Source organism: Falco cherrug, chromosome 8 (assembly GCF_023634085.1).
Source record: "Falco cherrug isolate bFalChe1 chromosome 8, bFalChe1.pri, whole genome shotgun sequence".
NCBI lineage: Eukaryota > Metazoa > Chordata > Aves > Falconiformes > Falconidae > Falco > Falco cherrug.
In genome coordinates, this window is record NC_073704.1 from 60943193 (window position 1) to 60967356 (window position 24164).

General features: G+C 41.1%; 1 protein-coding gene across 1 annotated transcript in view; it reads right to left on the bottom strand.

The window, feature by feature from the left end:
• Positions 1–22383, bottom strand: part of SPOCK1 (SPARC (osteonectin), cwcv and kazal like domains proteoglycan 1) — a 324364-nt gene extending 301981 nt beyond the window's left edge. Inside the window, exons 1-2 of the mRNA XM_055719376.1 lie at positions 22189–22383; positions 21639–21806 (exon numbers count right to left, since the gene is read on the bottom strand). Coding sequence (XP_055575351.1) covers positions 21639–21806 — 168 coding nt within the window. The 5' untranslated portion in view covers positions 22189–22383. The remainder of the gene's footprint in view (positions 1–21638; positions 21807–22188) is intronic.
• Positions 22384–24164: the final 1781 nt, after the last annotated feature.

The window sequence follows — 24164 nt, forward strand, 5'->3', positions numbered from 1 at the left end:
GGAGAAGTAGAGATTGATTTGAATAGACTGCTGTAAGCTGGTTATAAAACTTCATTGATGTAACAGATTGCTATACCTTATTGTATCATACACAAGAATCGTAAGATAAATTATCAGAAGGCAACTTAATAGAAAGACAACTTGTACTCAGTTGGCTGTCAAAATTAGTAGAAAAGAAAGAAAGAATATCTTTATTTTTGTTTGTTTGTTTTACTTTGAGGTGTGAGGAGCCCAATTGCTTGAACAGCTTCCTGGAATCTATAAAAAGTCTCCTGGTTGCATCAGGTCTAAACACAAATAAGCACACGTTCAACTTACTGAACAATCAGAACTCCCTTGAGGAGAATGGAAAAATTAGACTTTCATCCCTGTGGTTACACAATGTGTATGCAACTAAAGTAGAAGGATACCAACAACTCTGGTGGATTTTCTTTCAGAAAAAAATGGAGTGGGACTTAAAGAGGCAATTATATGCCTCACAATCTTCTCAAGCTCTCAGGGAAACCGTTGTGGCAGATGAGTGACTATATAAGTAGAAACTATGATTTTCCATGAAGAAGATAAGAGAACCTGGGGGGGGGGGGGGGGGGGGGGGGGGCGGGGGGGAAGAGGGTATTATGAATTTCTGAAATATGCTGAAACCGTATCTTCAATCTGAACATGATAAAGCTTTATCAGGGAGAGCACTCACTTCACAACTTCATTATAAACAGCTATTTGTTTGAAGCTTCAGGCACAGTATTGAAATCTTAACATACCCCTGCTGTCCGCTTTGTACTTCTGGCTACAGAAATTAGTTAACATAATATTGACTTAATCAAAAGAATGCATGGTATTTTATGTAGTAACGGTATGGCTACCATCTTCCTGAAATAGAGTATGACACAAATTAAATTAATTTTTGTAGCGCCTATAAAATGCTGACTATTCTGCACAAAGCATTAACCTTGAGTTTCAAACAGGTCTTTCACATAATAAAGGTATTGCGTAAAGCAAGTTGTATTTGCTACATTAAATGATACAGCTGCTTTATGTTAGTGTCTATCCTTCGTGCAATATTCCAAGAGGCTCTGTTCAATTTATTTGCAGGGCAGGCAAAATTACACTTGTTAATGATCTCTTGTCTAACAGAAAAATTAATGTTGCTAGCTAGGCCTTAAACTTGCCGGAAAAACTGTACAGATCTGGTACCTATACACCACTTTCTCAGAAATTCAAAGTCTTACTAATCTGATATCTATATACCACTTAATCAGGAATCCAAATTATTACAGACAAATGCTATGCTAAAGCATTGACTTATCACCACATATTCACAGATATACCCAACCCTAACATACCAGATTTCACCCATAAAAAGGATGCATGGAGCTAATAACTGCAGCACAGAAAAGGGGAAAACCCAAACAAACAATAAAAATCAACCAAAAAACAGAACACCCAAAGCAACCACATGAATGAGTTTAAGGTTAGTGACTCTACATACAGGAAAATAAGGAAGAGAAGGAAGGAATGAAAGCAGCGGTTCAGACAACTAACCAGAAGAGACACCAGAGTGGGACAGCGGAGGTGATGCTGCACTAGCCCACAGCATCACAAAATGGTCAGGGTCAGAAGGGACCTCTGGGGATCATTTAGTCCAACCCTCTGCTGAAGCAGGTTCTCCTACAGCAGGTTGCACAGGACCACGTCCAGGTGGGTTTTGAGTATCTCCAGAGAAGGAGACTGAAGCTGCAGCTCTGCTAAATTACACAGCTCACTTTCCAGGGAGGAGACACCTCATGTCACTGCATATGATCACAAGGAACGATCAGGAGTAGTCAGTGTCACATCCAGTCATTGCATTTTTTGCTTGGTGAGTTGTCTCCAGGTGATTAGAAAGGAATATGAAGCCATTCCAAAACAAGAAAAGCATTCAAAAACATACCAGCAAACCTTAGAGAGTGACACATCCTAGAAAAGAGCCTTGCCCAGCTGATTAGGGATAAATGAGGAAAAAAACCATCATAGTTCAGCTTAGAAGCCACTGCAGACAGGGTTATGCTTGAGCTTAGTGTCAAAGCTTCTTATGTAGCATAAATTTCATCTTCTAGAGTATAAATAAATGCTCCTGTAGGGTTATAGAAGGAGAAATATCACTTCCATTATTTAAATATTTTGAGATCAACGATAATAAATTTCAAAATTACTACACTTAGAAGAAAGCATGGCACTTGGCTGTAACGTGGCTCCTAGAGAAAACTTCAACTGCTAAGCCTTCCAGTTCATGTCTGAAGATTTGTATTATTAGATTCCTTAAGTCAGAAAAGTATTAAAAACATGTTTCATGGATATAATGATAATAGCCATTTAAGTCAGTGATGTTAAGCTTTATGGCAGACATAGCAATAAAGAGTAGCTGCATCTTCATCTCCTTTCCACTCTTTTGAACTGGAAGTAGGGATTTTCTTTTATGTTGCATGCTAGAAAGTTTTTCAAAACTCCCCCCCCCCCCTTTTTTTTTTCCTGCAAAGCTGTGACTATGGAACTTGAACGAATGCCGCCAATTATATGTTCTACAGAGTACTAGAGAAATTAGGACTCTAAAGTAGTCCCTGCACTTCTTTTGCCAAGGTTGTGTCATCTTGCAGTACTGGCTCAGTCTTCGAGTACTGCTTCCCCATGGTGCACAGTGCAGGAACGTACAGCAGTTTTCAGCGAGTCAGGTTTACATCAAAACCAGCCAGACTGACCATAACGTGTTTGCATAAAATAGCTCCATGCTGTTGTGACTTACTGGCTAACAATACTTGGTAGCAAACTCACAGGACTTGGCTAATGGAAAAATGAATAAAAGATACCTAGAAATGAGGGAAGAAAGATCAACACTAGAAAAATGCAGGAAAGAAAGAGGATGGACAACAGACATGACAGACGAAGGAGTTAAAAGTATAAGACGTGAAGTAAAGAAGGTGCTGTAGAGTCAATTACAAGAGAGAAATAAACAACAGACAATAAGAGATAGAGAAGGGCAAGCAAAAAAAGCCCATCAATCTGAGGGTCAACTGTTAGATGTCAGAGTGAGAGCGTGGTCTGTATTTACAATCCAGATGCAAGAGTGAATCACTTTGGGTAGCACACAGCTGGGAGGAGAAGATACTTGCACAGGCCCAGGCATTTTGAGAGAAAGATTGCATGAGAGATGTCTGCACAGAGCCTCACAGAGCTTGTGCACAAGTTAAGAAAAAAAAAAAATATTTTCAGGATGACAGATGCTCTGAGGTGGAAGTCTCCTGTAAAGCTTTGTCAGTAGCAGAGTTTACAGCCATTACCACAACACAGGGCTTCATTGTAATTTTCCATGTGAAAGGAGGCAAAAAAACCCCAACCAAAACCACCCAAAAAAACCAACCAACTCTCCCCTTCACTGGACAAGTGAGTCAAGTATAAAAATACTCTCAAGCAAATGAGAGCTTTTTAGTTCATCTTTACGTCTAACAATGACAGCTGTTTGCATGACTCAGAGGGATGATTCAACTGGTGTCCTCTCAGCTCACTCTAGAAAGGAAAGAAGGAGAGAAGCAGTTTATTTTTAAGTATGCCTTGCTGACAACATTTTGATGAGAAATCCTTTAAAATACTTTCTTTCCTTGAGAGCTGAGGTCTTGCTTTAAGTCAGCTTCAGAGATAAATAACAGTAGATGGCTTCCATGGAATCTGGAGACAAAGTGGAAAGCCTTAAAGAATAGAAAAAAACCACACTTTGAAAACAGTGTGACACTATGTGCTCAGCCGTGTCTTAAGCAAAAACCAAGAGTCAAGTCTCTGCTTGAAAAGGGCTGCAGAGACCCATAGTTTTGATAGTTTGGAAACAGCATTATCAAGTGACTTATTAATTACTGGACAATCTAGACTCTCAGGGCTGTTTGAATTAGTCAAGAGACTGGCCAGACCGACGAACAATTCAAGGAAACACTTTCTCACATCAAGAGCTTCCAGAGATGCTTTGTCTAGTCCCCTGCCATTCAAAATGGGTCCAGAGTTAGATGCTGTAATCCAAAAATCTCCTCCGGGAAGCACAGCACCTACCCCTATATTGTTGATAAGTATTTCAAATACAGGATTTTAAACATCAGTACCGAGTTTCCAAAGGGAGAGAGCACTGCCCAAAGGACAATCTATACTAGTAAAAGCCCTTTCAGAAATACTAACTTAACTTTGCATGGAGCAGGAAGATATCAGATCTGTTTCTCAGAGAGACTTCGCTTGAGTATAAAATGGTCACCAAACAGGTGAAAGTCAAAGAACTGGTCACCAGAAGGAAAAATAAAGGGCAGTTAATTTTTTATACTTTCTCTAGACAACACTCCAAAATGGAGGTAGGAAACATCCATTTTCCATTATCAAAGACTCTTTTAAACTCTAGTATCATGTTAAAATTTTTATCTCCAGAAATCATGAAAGTTTCGCCTGTTATCAGTGTCTCTTATTTCCACAGGAGAGTGCAGCGTGTTCGAAGGGATTCCCTCACAGCCCAGCTCACTGCAGCGCACAGCAATGCACAGACGGAGTACCACTTATTTCTGGGACGAAACTAAAACAGTATCATAGAATCGTACAGTGTGTCTACTTGATAGCAAGGAGAACAGTAACAAAAGCAGCTTGTTTTACTCCTGGATATCTTTGATGACAAAGCAGCTCTTAGAGAACAATGTAAATTCATTCTACAGATGACATCTTCATAAAATGTGCATGGAGATTCCTGAAACATTTTTGATGAAAAATACTACCGATTTTTCAATGAGAATAAACAGTAAAACTTACCAAAGCAGGCTTATATTTAGGCTTAAAACTCTGCACCTCAGACAACTGTTTGAATTAATCTCCTCCAAGTGCAAATAATTTCCATGCAAACAATCTGCCAGAGCCAATTTTAATCTGGGTTCTTTGTTTGTTTTAACTTCAGGGTTTTTTAGCCTCAGAATCTCAGTAGTAGAGACACTGGTGCTTCATACTGTCAGAACTTCTAAGGTACTGAAAAAAACCAGTGGATCCTTTCTACGAGGGTCTCAAGCCCGTTAGGACCCCTCTCCCAGCGCAGCCATCCTACTCAAGGGAGACAAGCAGAAATCCCAGTGCTCTCCTGGGATAAAAAGTCAGAAGTGTCGAACGATTTAGTGGCCTAGTGCAATCGTACCCAGGCCCACTACCAACACTCAGCACCTGCCTAGGGCCTTGCCAACTGCACAGCGATACAAGCAGCATCACTCGGCTATTCTTTTCAACGCTGGCTGGTAGCTCGCCATTTCATTTGTTAAGTGAGGCTGGCCATGACTTTTAGTCTGGCATTTTCTTGTTGGTTTTAGTATCCAAATTATAGCGATAGCTCCCACTGCTTCACTTTTGGGAATTTCCTATGAATGTCTGAGGCACAATCTAAGGTCTATGTCTGGAAAACAGCCTTGGTTTTCTTATATTCAGTAGGGTACAAACAATTTAGAGATTAGAAATGCACATATTCTGCTTTGATTTTCAGAAAGTAAAAGCTAAAAATAAAAATAAAACCATTTATGTAACAGAAATGATGAGGCTGAAACGAAGGCCGAGTTATTCCTGCAGCATTCTAGCTCTTCCTATTCTCATACTGTGTGCATGTGAAAGCAAAAGATAACAGAAGTGCCCTTAACTAAAAACAGAATTGAAATCATTGTCAGATTTACAAGGAGCGATGAACTGGAAGACACAGATGAAACACTAGGTACTTCCTGTGTTCTGTGCAGGAATATAAAGGAAGGCACTACCCACCTCCTACCTATATGGTCTCTGTATATAGGCCCTGTAAAAAGGATTTGTAGTGCTCAGTGATGGTAAGCAAGCAAAGGCATAGCACTGCCACTGCCATACGTGAAGTGAGGAGGAGAAAGAGTTGTATGATCGCAGCAGGGTGCAAATGTTACATGGTTTGAGTTAGCAGAACATTTGCCTTGCTAGAAAGCTCAGGAAGGTGGCCATTCCTCCAGATCAGGAATTCACGCTATAAACAGTGTTTTGGAACAAGTGAGCAATGACTCGCAATCTCCCTTCCCACAGAAAGAAACACTCCCTAGGCAGCAAATGAAAATTTGCTTTATGAAATTCCTTTTTATTTTCCCTCCTGTCATTGCTCCAAACTGTTAACAATAAGCTGTTTACTCCCTGTCATTGGATTTCATGTAGTTTTCTACAGCACCATACCAGGCATATTTTTCATGTTCTATTGCTGAGTAGAGTAACTTAATGATCCTTTCAAAAAGAACAAGTGAGGTCCCCAACCCTCTGTACCTTCTTGTGGTACGTCCCCCACGCTTTCTCAACATATCCGCAGCTAGTCAATAAACAGTCCTAAGCACGACTCTGCCAGCAGTGCTGGGTGAGTGGGTTAGGTGGTCTTTTAGTGGGTTAGGTTAGGCCTTGGTTTTTTGCAGTCTCATTAGTACAAGCTATAGTCTAACCTGAAAGGAACAATTCCGCAACTCAGCAGGCAGCGGTAAGCTCCATGGTTCTAGGGAATGCTGTGTAATTCTGCAGCCTTTCAAGGCAGTTGAAGTTGCAAGTAGCACAGCTGCAGGAACTTCAGATCCCAGGTGAGAAATCATTTTGTCTTGCCATTCTGTACTTTCAGCAATTAAGAAACATCATCTTCTGAAGCCATGAACATGCCAGTAAGATACATTGATGTGATGTTCACGAATCACTATGAAAAAAAAAAGCATCTTAAAAATACACTGGCAGCTTCAAAGACGAGGGAGAGAGTAGAAGTCTTCTGGGCAAAATTCCTATGACCCATGAACTTGCTGGCTCAAGTGGTTGCAATAAGCTAAATAACTTCTGAAAACTTGGGTTAAGGAAGTGTTTCTGACTAAAGCTGGAAATAGCTCAGGCTTAGTTCTGTTACTGGGCAGCAAAGTACATTGCTTCTACAGCTCCTGTAGCTGAATACTAAGGTGGCTAGAATGCTGTTACCCAATTACACGATGGTCGTGACTGTTTTGGCAATATCTATATTGAAAACAAACATTCCATTCGATACTAAATTGAAAATACTCCAGCTAACTTAGAAAAGGCTATTCCTGAACCCAAACAGGTTTTAAGAGCTCTACAAGAGGAAAGGGAAAGTACACAGGGCGCAGAAGTCAAACTCTGCACAAGTGCAGGTCTTTCAAAAACTTAGCTGAAGTTTGTTTCTAGTCTGAGCAAAACACTTAACAAGAGCAGCATACTGAGAAGGCACAGAGACACTCCACAAAAAAAGACCCCATAGTGACACAGATGTTTTAACTTAGCTCTACTACTCGCCATGTTGATTTGCAGTAAAAAAATAATTATTTATATTAAAAAATTTTTATTGGTCCGCAGCCCTTGCAAAGATGACAGTCCCCAGTGAGCTGGCTTCTCCAAAGTCAAACACATAGAAGTGTTTCCACTCCAAAAAGTTTCTGATCTAAATACATAAAAAAAATAATAAAAAATAATTAAAAGAATACCCAAACACAAAAAAAACCCCTGTCAATTGAACTGAATAAGCACAAACAATTTGTTCAGTCTTCTCAATGAAGAAACTGGCGCAGTTGAAAACTTTAATTTTCATACTGGAAAAAATTTGAGTCAGTTTTACATGAAGATCAGAGATTAGAAAGATGTCTAGGCAAACAGAAAACTATGTTTACTCTGTGAATTACTTGCTGTAAGGAGATAAAGGGAGTTTATGATGGAAAAAAGAAACAGTGCACAACGTATTTAAATTTATAGTTCAGCATATGGAGAAAAATAGGAGCCATCAAAGATCATTTCATTGGCTATTACAGATACTGCCCAAACCATTCCATACATAGAGGGAATGACACTACTGTTTTCACTGAAATATTTTATGTCTGTATCACTAGAGTCTGCAGAGAGAAAGAGTGATATAAAATTGTTTCACAGACTAAGAAAATACCCAATTCACTGTGACTTGAAGGTAAATACAGGTCATCTCACAGAGATAAACATCTCAACATGGGTTCATTTATCTTTAAAAAAAAAAAAAAAAAGAGAAAAGAAAAAAGAAAATGTGATCTTGACTAGATTGGATGGTTGCAATAATCCATCCAGCTCCTTTGGGATGGAGAATACCATATTTTTACTTTATTGATGAAAACCATATTTATTTTGCTTTATATTTTCTGCTTTAGCAACCTTCTGTTTTCCTCCTTGCGCCTGCCTCTACTTAAAATCAAATATTTTTAGGTTTTGAATTTGAAGAATGGAATCATGCAACTAATCAATCAGCCTTTACATCTGAGATCTCATCATTCTGAACATTACCTCATCTGAATCTCAGTGATTGTGCCTGCAGGGCTACTACTGCTTTCTAAAAAGATTACACGGACCAAAAGAAAGCACTTTGTTTTGCCCTCTGGCTTTTTATGTGAAACAAGTGTCATGGTGAAATGCTGACAAAATCCTCTCATGTTTTCTAGCTTTGAAAGATTGCAGCACAGGGCTAATGTTTGAAGCACACAAGCAAAATATATATCTGGGGGGGTTTGATTTGTTTTCTTATTTGGTTTTTTTGTGGTTTGTTTTTTGTTGTATTTTTGTTTTTTTAAAAAAAAAAGTTACAGAACAATACTTACCAAAATTTGAGCAGAGTACACAATTGTTCCCTTCTGTGCAGATATAAGGACAGGGAAAAGGAGAAATCTTAGGGACGTTTTGTTATAGTTACCCTATATATGAATGCATATGTAACAGGTTTCAGCGATACAGGACAATACAGGTTGAAATTCATCCTTGTGCAGCATGATGCGCTAGCATCCAGGAGATGTTTTGAAAGTTTAGATGCTTGTTGTATGTCCTCCACACTGAACTATGCCAACTGTTACAAATTCTTCTCCTACTTTACTTCTGCACCGCTGTATTAGAGCACTATCCAAGGGAACAGAGCAAACTGCAACCCAAATAAGCTTGTAGCAGCACATGATCACTCAGTGAATGCTCTGTTTTAAACCAAGCTTTTGCCATCTGTTCCTCTGCTAATTATAAGTGCTACAGATATCCCCAACTACGTTGCAAGGAAAAAAAGTGATTAAAGCACATGTGTGCTTTCTACAATGCATCTTTGTTGTTTATCTTAAATTAAAAGTGATACCACTTGCCACACCACACACAAGTCACACAGTAAGAAGACCACATAAGCTTCTCATCTGGCAGTAAAACAGTGGTCATTGCTTGGGAGTCCAAAACTTTTACAATTGTGCCCAGAATCACATGCATGTCTTAAGTGGGGCTTACCAGTAGCTTTGCTCACAAGAATACTTGCTGCTCAGGTCAGGGTCATGCAGGACACTGATCAGGTAACTAACTCTCAGTTGTATACCCTCTACATCCCTTCCTGCTCTCCTCTCCCTCTGCCCCTAACACCATCAGCAACCTCCCATTTTGGAATCCTCTCTAACAAAGCAAAACATGTTTTTCCTTACCTACCCCCTTCCCATTCTGTCTGTGTTTATAAATTCATTACCTAGGTACACAGACTCCTGTGACGTTCTTAATTCCCCCCTTCTGCCAGGCGTTTTCCATGAGGAGAGGTCTCTGGGCTTTAGAAACGATTGTTCCAACTGTGATTTCTCACCTAACAGGGCATGTCTCCATCTCACCCATGACTCCTCTGGCTGGATCCCCTACATTATCCAGCATACCTTTGCCTATGACACAGACCGTACATTTCAGGGTTTTTTGTTTGTGGTTGGTTCTTGTTTGGGTTTTTTTGTGGGTTTTTTTTTGTTGGTTTGTTTTTTTTTTTCCATTTGCTTGCACCTGTAGTTTCTCTTTTTAAGGAATGACTGAGGAAAACACATTTATTCCATCATTACAGGTTCACTAACTTCTCATTTCAGGAAACTTCAGCGTTAAAATCAGCCATGCCCTAAGGCTTCAGCTTAGTATCTTATTTTATATCTACATGTCTCCTTACTGAGTTCAAAGTTTATAGACAATCTTGCATCATTCTGGATGGAACACATCAACCGCACCATCTCTGATATATCAGTAATGGTTTTGCAATGATGGAGGCAGGTTTCAAAATTGCTTCCTGTTTGCAGCTTCTTTCACTGCTAATGAAAACTGCAGCTGTACTGAGCACATGCCACATCTATCTCCATTTGTACATTGCCCTGCTGTAATAGAATATTGCTCATTCTTGATTACATAGGGCCATATTCTGCCATTAAACCATGGCCGGAGTATCTCAACAGAAACTAATGCTAAGGGTCTGCAATTACTTAAAAACAAAATACTGATGGCAAATATGGCCTATAAGTCGTTTGGCATTTTTTCCCTTTACATACAGAGATGGGACTACTTGTGATGGCAGATGTTGCTTTAGAAGTGGAATTTTTAATATATTTTTAAATGGTTCTGAAATTGCTTATATTTTTATGAACGCTCAAAGATTGTCCATTTACACCGATTAAAGTTTCTTGTACTTGCATTGAGTCTTCTCTTTTACAAGGCATTGCACTTGGATAGGAATGCTTACTCACAGTCTCTAACAGCACGATCTCGGGGGGGGGGGGGAGGGGGAGCAAAAGAAATTACCTTTCATCTCCGGTTATAAGAAGTTCATTACAAGCCACAAAATCTTTGCTCTGTCAATCATGGTAACATTTATTAAGATAAGACACATGCATAAGACACAAAGCACCTCTTCATGAGAAGAGCCAAAGGCTTTATAGGAGGAAAAGGAGACTAGATATAAAAGTAAGACATTTGTGTCATATAAGGATCATCATTTCAGTCCATCTTGCCTCATATTCCAATGAGAACAGACCATTAACTCTTGTTATATCCAACTTAACTTTGTTATATAAGCATGAAGACGCCAATAAATCTTGGCCACCTATCTGAATTACTACATACTTTCTTATGAGCAAATGTATCTGGTTTACCAGTTTCCTTCATGCTTCAGAACTGCGGTTATATGCATAGCTGAGTTGTGCAGCATTTTTCCAGTTTATATTTATTCTAATTAAATGTGACACGAATTATTTTTGGATGCTTTTGTCCTGAGTGAACTATAATGTGGAGATTCATGACTGTGTTTAAGGAATATGGCAGACAATTCTGTATTTAAATCATTAATTATCCTGTGCTTCTAGATATCCTTACTGAATGCAGCACTGCAGTGATCTTTTATGTGATACAATTTCTTTTTCAGCCATACAAAACAAGTTTTTAAAAGACCAGTAGATGTAAAAATCCTAAGTCACCAGTTTCACCAGGTATAGCTTAACATACAAATAAAACAAGATATAGGAAATCCGCTTTGTCTAATACCGCTGCTTTCACAGGACAGAGCTCATCCCCCTTCAATATGATAGCAAACTAGAGGTGTACCTACCTAGCACTAAATAAATAACATCTAGCTAGCTTCAAAAAGATTGGTTACCCTGCCTTCACTTACAAAAAAAATGAACAAAATTTATCCCTTATATACTTTGAGTGACGCTTATGTTATCAAACAAGAAATGAATTTGACCCAATGAACACTGCTGTCAGATCCTAGCACATACATCCCACGGAAGACTGCAGACCTGTTAAGCTTTGTCTTTCTGCATTCCAACACAGTACATCGCTCAGTCGAAGAGTACTGTCCTGGGACTTACACAACATAAATTCTCTGGCTAGATCTGGCATGAGCTTGATGGATAGCTGTGAACTAGCTTCATCCTCTGCTTCCACATCTGTCTAATCTAGATACGCATCTCTGTATGCCGAACCACATTGGAAAAGTGCTTTGAGATGTAGCAAAATTCAGGTATTCTTAATCGACTTGAAGGAGTCCTCACCCACTCCATGCAGTCTGGGACCCCGCGGTGGGTTCAGCACCAGGCAGCCCTGTGCTGGACAGGCTCACTCGGCTGAGCTGGCTGCGTGGCACGTACCACCACGGATGAACACACTTGGCAAAACCCTCACAAGCAAGGAGTACCAGCGCTTACAGTACAGTAGGTGTTGGCACATACACAAACACTGGAAGACTAACAGAGCTGTCCTAGAAATCTGTCTTCATAATACAACACTCTCGTTATCAAACAAGAAACGACAGGCATTTCTGAACTCCCTAAAATCGATTTTTATCAGTATTTAGCAACTGCAATCAAATTCCACCAAGAACCTCAACATCCCTAGTACACACTGAAATACTACTCTAAAAACGTTTTCTGCTCACTCCCTTGAACAAGCAACCCCACCTCGCTTCTTCCTAATCCTGCATTTATAATTTTCAATTTCCCTCCCATTCCATTCTCTAAAATACAAGCATCCCCTCTGCCAATTGCAGCCAAAAGGCAGCTGCCTCTACCTCTCTACCTTAATCTTCTGTGCAGCTTCAAGGTCTCTAACTGCTACAACTTGAAGAGAAAGGCAGAGTGCAATATACAAACACTACATGAGAACGCTAAAATGAATTTTTGAACGGCCAGTGGAACTCAGAGAAGGAAGAAAACTGATCTCCAAGCTAAGAAGTGCATAAAAACTATTTACAGAAGAATATGCTGTGAAGTTTCAAATCAAATTGTATACACAGCTGAATTTCCTGATTAGACAGTTTCAAAATAACCTGCATGGACAGACAAGTATCACTACCTCTATAAATCCCAGCGTTAGTCGGAATTCAACCGTAAAGCCATGATATATTGAAACCTTTTTCAAAAACCAATCTGAATACAGTTCCTCTAAGAGTAATTTTTAATAAATTATTTTTCTGTCTGCCCAGGAGAAAGCAATCAGTGAAGTGGATTTATGACACTAAGTTCATTAAGAGGACAGCTTAGATCACAGAATTAATTGATGCCCCCTTGTACCTATTTAATGAGAATGATTTTCTGTTACCCTGGATTACAAACCAAGCTATAGAAGTGGCAGATAAAGACCAATCTACTCCCTGCCAAAGCCTCTATTCAGTAGCTTAGCAATTTATCTGTAAACTGAATTTTGAATCATATCTGAGCCTTGAAACTCATTAGATGTTAGATGTTCAGTCCTAAAGTATAATTCAATTTAGCTGCCAACCTGCAACAGTATATCCCGCAATGATAATGGCCAGTTATCTACCCGATGACAGACTACTTAAATGGAGTTAAGACTTGGTAACTTCACAGCAGTAACGCCTCGTGTAAAGCTGAAACAGAGTTAGCAGTTGGAAGTACAAAACCTCACACCGGAGGCAGCACCATTACCTTAACTTTGCTCTGTTTCAACTCCACTTTCTTGTTTTGGTTGCAATCTATACAATGTGTACTTTGTAGACTGTAGATGTTTGATTTTCAGATAGTTTCATTCTTCCAAGGACTTCAAGGGAGCTTCTTTATTTATGCTGGCCAGACACCTGTCTTTCACCCTTTTCCAATTACACAATGTCCTCCAAAAGCCAAACAGAACTGTTTAATCTAACTGGTCTTTCATGTACAGTTTTCTTTGTCTAAGAGAACAGGAAGATGAGGAATATGAAAATCAAACTCAGGCCTTACTAAAGTCTTTGAGAATTTGGTCATCAGCTTCAACATAACCAAGACTTCACTACAGCTCTTTTGGGCAAATCTCATTTTTGGTTATGCAAGGAAAGAAACAATCTTTCTTTGTTTGAATAAACAGATGTTATCTAAAAAGAGACATTTTCCTTCTCTAGATGTAGTATTTGACCTCCACTACCCTCATGAAGTCCTGCCTCTTGTAAAAGCAGCTCAGCTGCGAAACACAAATTCAGATGGTCTCGTATTTTATCCTCAAAAATGCACACATGCTGACTGGAGTTACTTACTTCTAGCCTCCTGGTTGAAACCATAAATAGAGAGCAAACAGTTAAAATATCCACCAAAAAAAAAAAAAAGCAGTAATTCCTCCATTTGCAAAACAGTATTAAAACTAAAACTAAGCTTTAACTTCTGGCACTTGAGAATAGTGAGTCTGATTTTTGCAACCCTAATCCTGGACAATTTAACTGAAATAAAACTGGTATTATTTACCCATAGGTACCTGAGCCTGATAATAGTTGTTACAGACATCAGAACTCAGCCTCCTATGATTATTTTCAATCCACCCATTTTATATTATACTGACATGCTTTGACATGACACATGGCTCATTCGTGTGGGTTTTCCCCCTCTCTTTTTTCCTTTTACAAGGGTGAGTTTTGACAAATATGTAAACAAAATCTATGCCGCAACTGTGTACCTGGTTTTGATTGCTGTTTTTTTCAGCCCCCTTGCCCCCAAGATGCTAACACTGCAATACATCAAAACTGGCTCTTCCACTTTTTTATTCATTTTTGACCTCACGCTCATCAAGAAACAAAATATTTCTCTTTTCGCCTTACAAAGCTGCAGCATGCTCTTCACATGATTCTATTTCTTGTCGTTCCTGGTGCAACTCTTAAAACATACAGGCTACATCCAGAAAGGTAACAGAAGACTCAGCTCCCAGGAATCTGACAAAATTACAGTTTAAACTTGTAAATAAAGCAAGCCTCTATGGAAAAGTAATCCTATAAAATGATGGGGGGCGGGGGGGGGGGGGGGGGGGGGGGCGGGGAACACGACACAGATGGACAGGGACATGGCACCAGTAGAATACAGGGATGGTTACTCTAAAAACCTGGAACACATTAGTGAAAACTTCAAATCTACAGAAATCTATAGCAAGGATACAATTTGTGACTGCAGTCCACAGAACATTTCTGTGAGGAAACTAAGTTATTATTCCAAACATATAATACAGAAACTAACACTCTAGTTCTTTACTGACCTATTTAGCTTTGGAGTCTTGGGTATTTCCTGAGGAAGCTGGATAAGTGTCAGTTAATTACTAAAAGCTGGCTCTCTGCACCTTCCAGGTTAATTATTCTGCAATAAATGACATTATTTTTCCCCTTGTCCACTGCAGAAGAAATGCAAGAAATGTGTCAAGTTTGAGAAGGGCATTTTTAGTAATTGTATCTCTTTGTAAGAAGCTGATTAGGAATTACATTTGCATAGATGCAGTCTCATGTTTTGCTATTCTTTTAAACTTCATGCAGCTTTGGCAAGTACATCTCAGCTGTACTTTTCAATCACATTTATATTCCAGCCTTGTCCCTCCGTTGAGTAAGAACTGCCCTAAGAGACAACCTACGCTAAGAGTGTCTGGGTAGACTTATAAATCACATTTCAACTCCGTTGTACTTCAGTCCAGATCCACTGGCATCCATACACACAATCTTCACCTTCAATTAAATCTCAAGGTGGTCTTGGAATGATAATCTCCTGGGAAGCAAGCCTGAGGTGCCTGTGTCCCATCACATAACCCAGACACTTTACTGACTGGGTACGTTCATCACCTAGCTAGTGGGTATTCTTCTATGTACTAGCCTTCCTTTATGGCTGTCTTCGCTTCTACGTAATTAGCTGGGCCCGAATAGTTTCTCCAGGAATATATGTAATGAATGTATTGATCACTGAATCACAGAAACACTTGTGCTTATATTTGAGGTGAAGAAATTAGAAAATGTGATGTACTGGTAATAAATTATAGGCAGAAAAATACTTCATTCTGCTGGAGACCTAAATACAACATAGAAAAAGAAAGTTCAACCCCAAACCAAGGAACCTCCCCTTAGTACCTAGTGTATCGGGTGGTACCTTGAAACTGAGTCCTTGGCAGTGAGATCACATCGAAGGCACGTATCTGTCAGAGAAGAGACAGCAGAAGGAACCCAGCCTGCAACAGACTGTTAGCTCAAAAATCCCAACGGATCAGGGGATACTTGGGTACTGCAGATCCGGTTCCACCACACTAGAAGCTGCATGGATAGGGAGCAACACAACCATGTGCAAAGGGCTTTAAACTTAAAGAACAGACATATGTGAACAAAACGCCAAGGCCTCTAGAAACTCAAAATCCAGGTTCTTTTATCACAGTTTTCTACACCATAATCTTTTCTATTGACATACAATCTACCTATTAAAACCAAAGTGCTCATTAAGATAACTTTTTAAAACATAACTATGGGTGGAGTAATTCCTTATTCCTAAATTCAGAAATAAGGTTATTTTTGTCACCGATTATCTACTTCCTTCTTATCTCAACTTCATGCAAGGCAGCTTTTGCTGTCTGTCCCTCAATAAACATTCTGAAGCAAATCTACTCTTACACAATTAGCTTTGTGTGAGTAAACTGATATAGTATATTACTCTAAAACGGGCTCTTTTCCCCTATGATGCTGGAAAGCCTTTGGCTCACCAACTGTACAAAAATGTGTCCTTGAATTTCAGTGATTAGAACCACTCACAATATTCATTATTAGGTATTCTTTCCTATACACTGTACAGTTTTATTTCTTCCTTCAACAGAACCAGGAATCTTTCATTTTATGCATTCCTACATTACATTTGCTCTCCTCAGAGTAGCACTACTTTTGTTACTTAGAATAACTCTGCAAATCAATAGAAGTACACAGGTTTTCCCTTTCATCTATTTCAAGCTGAGCTGCCAGGACCCAGAATAAATTCATGTTAGCTCTCACTTCCATGACCTTCTACTTTGTACTTTTAAATTTCATTTCAATTCTATTACTTGAGTTCCCAAGGTCTTCCAATTCTGCCTGCTTGGTATTCCAATCCTTCTCAGTATTGGTCATGTTTTCCAACTCCCTGCTATCAAGTTTCACTACCACACTTCTAATTTTGGGCTAAACAATTCATAGAAGGGTGAGCGCAACAAGGGGAAAAGCACTTAAGTGTGAAGACCCAGCCCAAAATCCAACAATCCATCAGTGGCAAAGCTGGAACAATACAGGTCCCCCAGTTCCTAGCTCTGTACTTGCTCTAGTCACGTAACACTACACTTCTGACCAGGTGTGAGGAGGAACTCATAGACTCAGAAAGGTGACATATATAGGTAACTGCCAAAATTGCCTCTTCAGTGGATTAAACCACGGGATGGTAGTCTATGACCAACCTGGGAAATCTAAACTACTTATATATGTTCATGCTTGTAACTATGCCTGCTCCTGATAGTTATATGTAAGTATTTATCCACAGTAGTCTGAGAAATGTATATGCACAGATGATGACATTTCATGCCTTGCTTCTTAGGCATGCACAGTCTCAGAGCATCTCCAGGCATTATAATACATGGGGGTTTTAACATGATAGCCTGAACTGAAACTCTATAAGCAATAAAATTTAGAGAAACAGCTTAGTTAATGCTCAGAACGTGGTCTGGCAGCCTGCCATGCATAAACATGCACTGAAACCAGAGTTCATGCCAAGATTCTTAGCTTTCAACTTCATAGAAATCCCTTGTATGGTTTATACTAGATCCTCTAAGTTCATTTAACTTTTTTCTTCCTTTTTGCAGTTTAATCCATAGCTAGTTGAACTTCCTACCTGTTTATATATAAGCATTAATAATTTAATAGACATAACTCCAAGTAGAAGTAATAGAATTACTCTGTTCGTATCATTTTGATTAAAGACAGGCCTAACACTGAGAGGACACCCAATCTATGCTCTGTGCCAAGCTCTATGAACACAGCGAGGTGCTGCAGTGTGACCTATTTCAATAACATGCATGGCTATTCACAGAAAAATGCTTTCTAAGGCTCATAAGAATTCCCTTCACATTCAGGTGACAATTTGCAGTGAAGCTCCTCTTAAGCCAAAGGATCTCTCTCAACAGATTTGATCGAAAGATCGAGGACTTAACATCTGTGTTCAAAATATCAAGAGGTCTAATTTGACCCTCATATCCCTGACGTCTGCTTTTCCAAGCCTCACATCTGTACAAAGGAAATCGCTGCAGTCCTTCCTACAGACTCCACCTTGCTATCTTTTTTCTTTCTTTAGTAATAATTATATTGATGTAGTTTTTGGGTTTTAGATATTTACTAAACTAGACCTAGTCAGTTACTTCAGTACATATCAAGCCACATTCAATATATGGAGTAGATGAATAGTAAATTCCATACTACCACAGATCCTGAACTCTATCTTTTCTTTTTCAGAGCTCCAACACAAGTTCTGAGGAAAAGAAATACTGTTATCACCAGCTATAAAATGGGACTTCAAACAGAGATCAGATTTTGTCACTGGTCAGATAGAAAGCCCATGGCAGAGAGGGAAAAATGGGTGGAAGACAGACAGCAACAGCAAGTTCAGATAGTACTGAAAGCTTATTAACACATCAGACATTATTGATACTAGATATTGATACTAGACAGCTGGACAATACACAAGGTTTTCAACAGCATGTGCTTCACAGCACATCAGTCACATTGGGCTTACTATTCATTTACAGGCTCTGCTTGTTTTTGAAAATGGAGCACTTAAATATTCTACAAATTGTGTCCATATCATGTAAAAAGATAATATTATAAAGTACTGCTTTAAACAGATACCTTGAGGCCTTTTGAAAATGTTGACAGGTGATCATTTCACACCATTAAATTCAGTTGGAGTTAAAAATTTAGCCTGATTATGTGGATGCAATGCAGACTTCAAATGAGGTGTATTTCTGCGTTCTCTTTTCACAGAAGAGTAATGACTGCTGGGCCATTAAGTGCAACTACCATGCTGTCTTTGCCCAAAAGAAATATGGGTCATACTAAAAAAAAAGCAATCAATAGCTGTCTTCTCAAAATCAGGCCATATTGGACCATAGCTCAATAAGGCTGACCAACCAATTGATTTTAAAAAGAATAACTGAAAAAGTTGAGAGAAGCACAATTTAAATTTTTATGTTCAATTATACATCATCTGTAAAAAAAAACACCCCGTACTGCAACATTATGACAGATTTATAGACACGTATGTGCACACAGATGTTTGTGCTGCAAGGACGGATGGAGTTTAAAGTGGGCACACCCAAAACAATCAAATCTCAGCTCCATATGTGCATTGTTTCGCCTATTGTACATAAAGACATAGTTACGTAAATATTTGTGCAATTTTATTTCTATAACATGACATAAAATCCAGAAAGCTACTAAAGGCAGTTCTGATAATTACTGCAACCTCGCTTCTGCTGATATACAGGGTATGATCTAGGCTTTCTGCTCTGTAGTAGCTGTAATGCCAGACCCAAGAAGGCTTTAACTGAAATGCCATTTTTGTACTCCAGCCTTCTACGAAAAGTCCATTTTGAGAACCTCATCCAGTGATGATGTATATATGTAGTTACAGTTGGGGAGCAAAGGGAAGATGGGAAGATATTTTCCCTACGATTCAACAGTTATGAAATGTTAGTCTACCCCATATAAAGCAGTTAATACTGTCATGCTGCATCTCACCAGGCAGCCTTTTAACAAATATCTATCCCCGACACCACAGCCTTCATCAAGCAAGGACTGCATTTCTTCTAATGACATCTTCGCATGCAAGGAGCACACTGTCTCTACTGTACCAACTAAGTTGGCAGCAACTCTACCTACGCATGTCTTCATCTGTGGACACAGAACATTATGATGCGGTAAATCACTGTAGCTGAAGACATGTTATTAAGAGCTTAATGACATACAAAAGCTTTTTATTTTTTCTTTTTGGAAAAGCTTAGTAGGAGATGATTAGTAGCTTGTTAATCTGCACCATAAAAGGTTTCATGGATAATCATGTGCATTTGTAACATGCCAGTTTGAAGTAATTAAATAGAGCCATTGAGACAGCTGGGTAGAAAAAACCCTAAACTTTGCATTAACTTTCTACTATTTGCTTTTGCTTGGCAGAGGACGCGTTAAGAGGGTTTTATTCATAAATTGACTCTTCCTATAGAAAACATTTTTGAGGCTTTACAGGTTTTGTTAGCATTTTCAGAAAATCTAAAAATGCATTTTCAGTTGTGAAAGCTTAAAACACGGGAGAGGTAATCTTCACAAACATCTTCCATGGGAAGAGGAGTAATTTCTCTGTCAATTTCACTTGTGAGATTGAGGAAAAGGGAGAAGAGGTTGCAAGAACTCCAGGCTTGAAAAAACAACCAACCAACCAAACCCAAACAACCATCACCTGCATAAAATTAAATAAAACCTTTAAGCTCAAGAAGCGTGATTAATAGAATGCCAATCTGGAAGGAGACTGTTGAAAGATGTCCCTTGCTATAAATCTGTCCCTAGTGGTTTTGGATTCATCAGTCCTTCATTCAATTTACCATTTTCAAATGCTGCTGAATTCTCACATTAGGTTGGATGTAGAAATTAACAAGTGAAATCCTTAGCCTGTGCTCCCCAGGAGACTACACCAAATACTAACAAAGATTCCCTTGGACTCTGGTAAATATCTATGAAAACACGTTAACTGTAGAATCCTCTTAATAAACCAGTAGTTAGAGCACTAGCATAGGCTTTTCCAGACACCTATTATACAAGAACTTCAACAGTCCCAGTAGGTGGATGTCGTTACAGTCACTGCACACAAATATACATTCTGACATATCTGTTGATACCATTGTTAATGCTGTACTCTGTCATATTGAGATTCAGAGCAGCACGATTTCTCAAACACAGAGATGACCACAACTACAGAAAAACGTAGAAAGAATAACCTAGGCAGAGACTGGTCACATTTAACTGCAATACTCTGACTTCCTCTGCAAAATAAGATACAGTGTTAAGACCACAGAGACAAACGCATAGCATCAAAGTTTAACTTGTTAGTTTATTATAAAATACCAGAGCTTCCTAAACAAACAAACAATAGTGCCAGCAGAACTGCTAGCCAGCTCTACTCTTCCCTTTCCCAGGGTCACACTGCAGCCACAGGGCACAAATCCCATGCAATAAAGAACACTTAACCTCAATGTGCTCATCATCAACCTTAACAGTAATGTTTCCCTCACCCTGCTTGGGCAGATGGAAGCAGGGTTTCCTCTGTGTGCTCCAAGAAAGCTTTTTCAGCATACAGACAGCAGAAGCAAAAGGAGCTCTGTAAATATTGCATTTACCATAAACGTTGCATTTCCCTTTTTCCAGTCATTGACTTAATACATGCAGTTGTATTCAAACTAGGGGAATTCAAGACTTAATTTCAAGCTTAAGTGACTTGTTTTGTACAGATACATGTCAAAACACATCTTGAAGTTACCCCTATTTTCCAGACCGAAAAAACCCCTGAGTCAAAGCATTGCTTCCTCCAACCCTATACCAGCGTCAAAGATTTCCATGAGCAGAACTGACAATAAAGTGTTTTCCACCAAATCTGCAGGCAAAAAGAAAAGCTTCACTGTTTTCCACCTTGTGGTTTGAACTGGTAAACATTCCCTTCTCACACACACACCCCTTTCCATCATTTTACAGTTAACTAGCCTCTTAATCAGCAGGCACAGAAACTTCGCTCAAAGTTCCTCCCGAAAGGAAAATTGAAGACCTTTGCGTGAGAGTGACATCGTGCCTAAGCTGCCCCAACCGATGGGGTAATCAGGAAGGCCAGGACCGTCTGTCCGGCTTCCAAACAGCTCTGAACAGCTCTGAACATCCTTCATACAAGCAGCAACCGGTTGCCCGAGCTGCATCTCTCTTCCACCCGCCGCTTCTAAAAGCCCGCAGCCACCCACGGGAAGGATGCTACGGCCGAACGGAACGAGCGAGTACGCGCAAGCGAAGAGGTACTCACATCCCGGAATTTGTTCCAGTACTTGTCTTTATCGTACTGCGAAACGGTGCTCAGCCATTTGTCGTTGTCCAGGAAATTCCCGTGGTTGCTGTTACTCGTGATGATCTCGGGATGCCGGCTCTCCACTTGCAGGAAGCACCAGGCAGCGATTACCAGCACCCCCGACATCTGCGAGGAGAGGAGAGGGGCGGCGGGCAGCGGCGGGCAGCGCCGGGGGGCGGCGGGGGCCGGCGAGCAGCGCCGGGGGGCGGCGGGGGCTTCCCCGGGCAGGGAACTTCGCGGGGACCCAAGTCGGGGCTCGCCTCCCCTCACGCCCCTCGCCAACTTCTGCCTGCGGAGCCGCCGGGTCCGCGGAGAACCCACCCCCCCACCCCCGCCCAGCCTGGAGAGGCGGGGAACAGCGAAGGTTACAATAATTAAAATAAAACGGATCACCCGGCGCTGGGCCAGGGGGGAGCGCGGCGTTCCGAGCCCCCAGGACACCCCCCGCCGGAGCCGCCCGCGCCAGCTCCGCGAAGTTTGGCTGCCAGGGCGCGGAGCGAGCCCCTACCTCCGGGCAGTGCCACCGAGCGCGGCTCCGAGCGCCGTGCGCGCCGCTCCCTCCTCCAGCACCCGCTCCGCTCCTTTGTGCGGCGCCGCTGCCGGGCGGCGGGTCGGAGCGCGGCGAGCCCCGAGTAGGCGCCGTCAGCGGCTCCGGCCGTGTGTGCGCGGCGGCGGGCGGGCGGACGGGCGCCTCCAGCCGAGGTCTGGCGCCATCTACCGCCGAGCGGCGGCGGCGCGGGGGCGGAGCGCGGCGGCAGCGCCCGCCTGAGGGGAAGGGCGCGGCGGGGCGCCGCTCGCGCGCCCAACGGTCGCCCCTGCACCTGTGGAGGCCGCGGCGGGGCAGGGCAGGGCGGCCGGGTGTCGGTGGGGCCGCCCGGGTGTCGGTGGGGGCGGCCGGGTGTCACTGGGGCCACCGGGTGCAGCCTCCTCGGAGGGCTCGACAATGAAAGCCTCACCGCAGCCGGAAGGGTGATGGAGCCGTCGAACTGGCCTTTAAAACATCAAACCCCACAAATACCAGGTCTATAAGCCCTGGGTAGCGTACACCCACCCTGAGTCAATAGTTTAATTTCTTTTGGCAAGGAGCTCCCCTCCCTTGGCCAACGCAACCCACGCTGTGAGCGGGTTTCTGCTCCCGCACCAGGCAGTGAAGCGTGGGGCTGCCTGGGCCGTGGGGAGGGTACAGGCGAGAGCCAGAGCCATCTTCCATCCCTAAAAACGGGAAGAGGCAGAGGAGGGGAGCTCTTAGCTACGTGCTGGTCTAGGAGCCAGGGTGAAAGGTGGAGACCTTCTCCTGCAAGAAAGGAGAAAGACCTCCATTGTCCACCGAGGAGGTGGGAACGGGGGCTGGGCTATTTCCCACATCAGGGTTTGGGTGATAGTTGCTGTATCCATCCCCAAGGACCATGAGGAAGGCACTCTTCATCCTCTCACCTCCGAGCGTTTCAAGGGATAGGGAAATTTCACACCCACATTTGATTTTAAGAATACAGAGTGGAGGCTCTCACTGAGGGTCTCGTTCTTTGCACCTGGATGGAAGACAGAACTCAGCCCCTGCTAATTAATAGAATGCCCAAGAATGAGGACATATACTTTTGCTTATCATTTTAAATGCAGCAGTAAATACTGTTCCATCTGACATTTTTCAAATATGGTTCATTAAAGTGTCTTGTAAATACCACCTTTTCTCCCCAAGAAAACTATCAACAGGGTTAATTCCATTTTTTACAGGCACATTAGGCGTTTCTTCAGTGATGTAGAAAAGGGTGATGTTTATTCATTTTTTGCTCTATATCTGAGCACTAAACTCAGTATACAGTTCTGTTCCTAGATCTGATTTTAAATACAGTTCCTAAGTGCCACGAAACCACAATAAAAGCCTCTGGGACTGAAAAAAAACCCCAATGTTAATTTTGACGGTAGAGAACAAGCACATATGCACATTGCATTCTCCCCTTGGTGCACACAGAATCTAATGAAAGCAACATACCTGCAGGAGGGCAAAATATAACCCAATAAAAGCAACAAATAGAAGACATCCAAACCAAAGCCCTGCAGATTGGGATGTAAATCCATATCCAAATGCCTTGCTGCACCTTCCTTCCTATACTGTACTATACCATTCTTCTGATGGTGGTCCAGGGTAAGTATTCCTCTCAAATATCTCTCTGTTGTGCACAGATGTTCCTATAAAACTGTTAGTTTCAGTGACAGATAAGGTTTATATAACTTCCACCTGGCAGGGTGAACACAAGCTTTCTCATTTCTTACTTAGATTAACAGAGTACTGTGCAGTTTGTTCTGTATGGGCCTTTTCTGTAAGGTTTTTAACAACAGAGGATTTGTCTTCTCTGCACAGCCATTAAAGATCTTGCACCATCTTAAATCTCATGGTTAAGAGATTTCCCCAGTGAGCTTACAGAAATCTATTGCCACTCAGCTGCATACAGTTCCATTTGAGTCATGTGTTTCACCCCAGACATT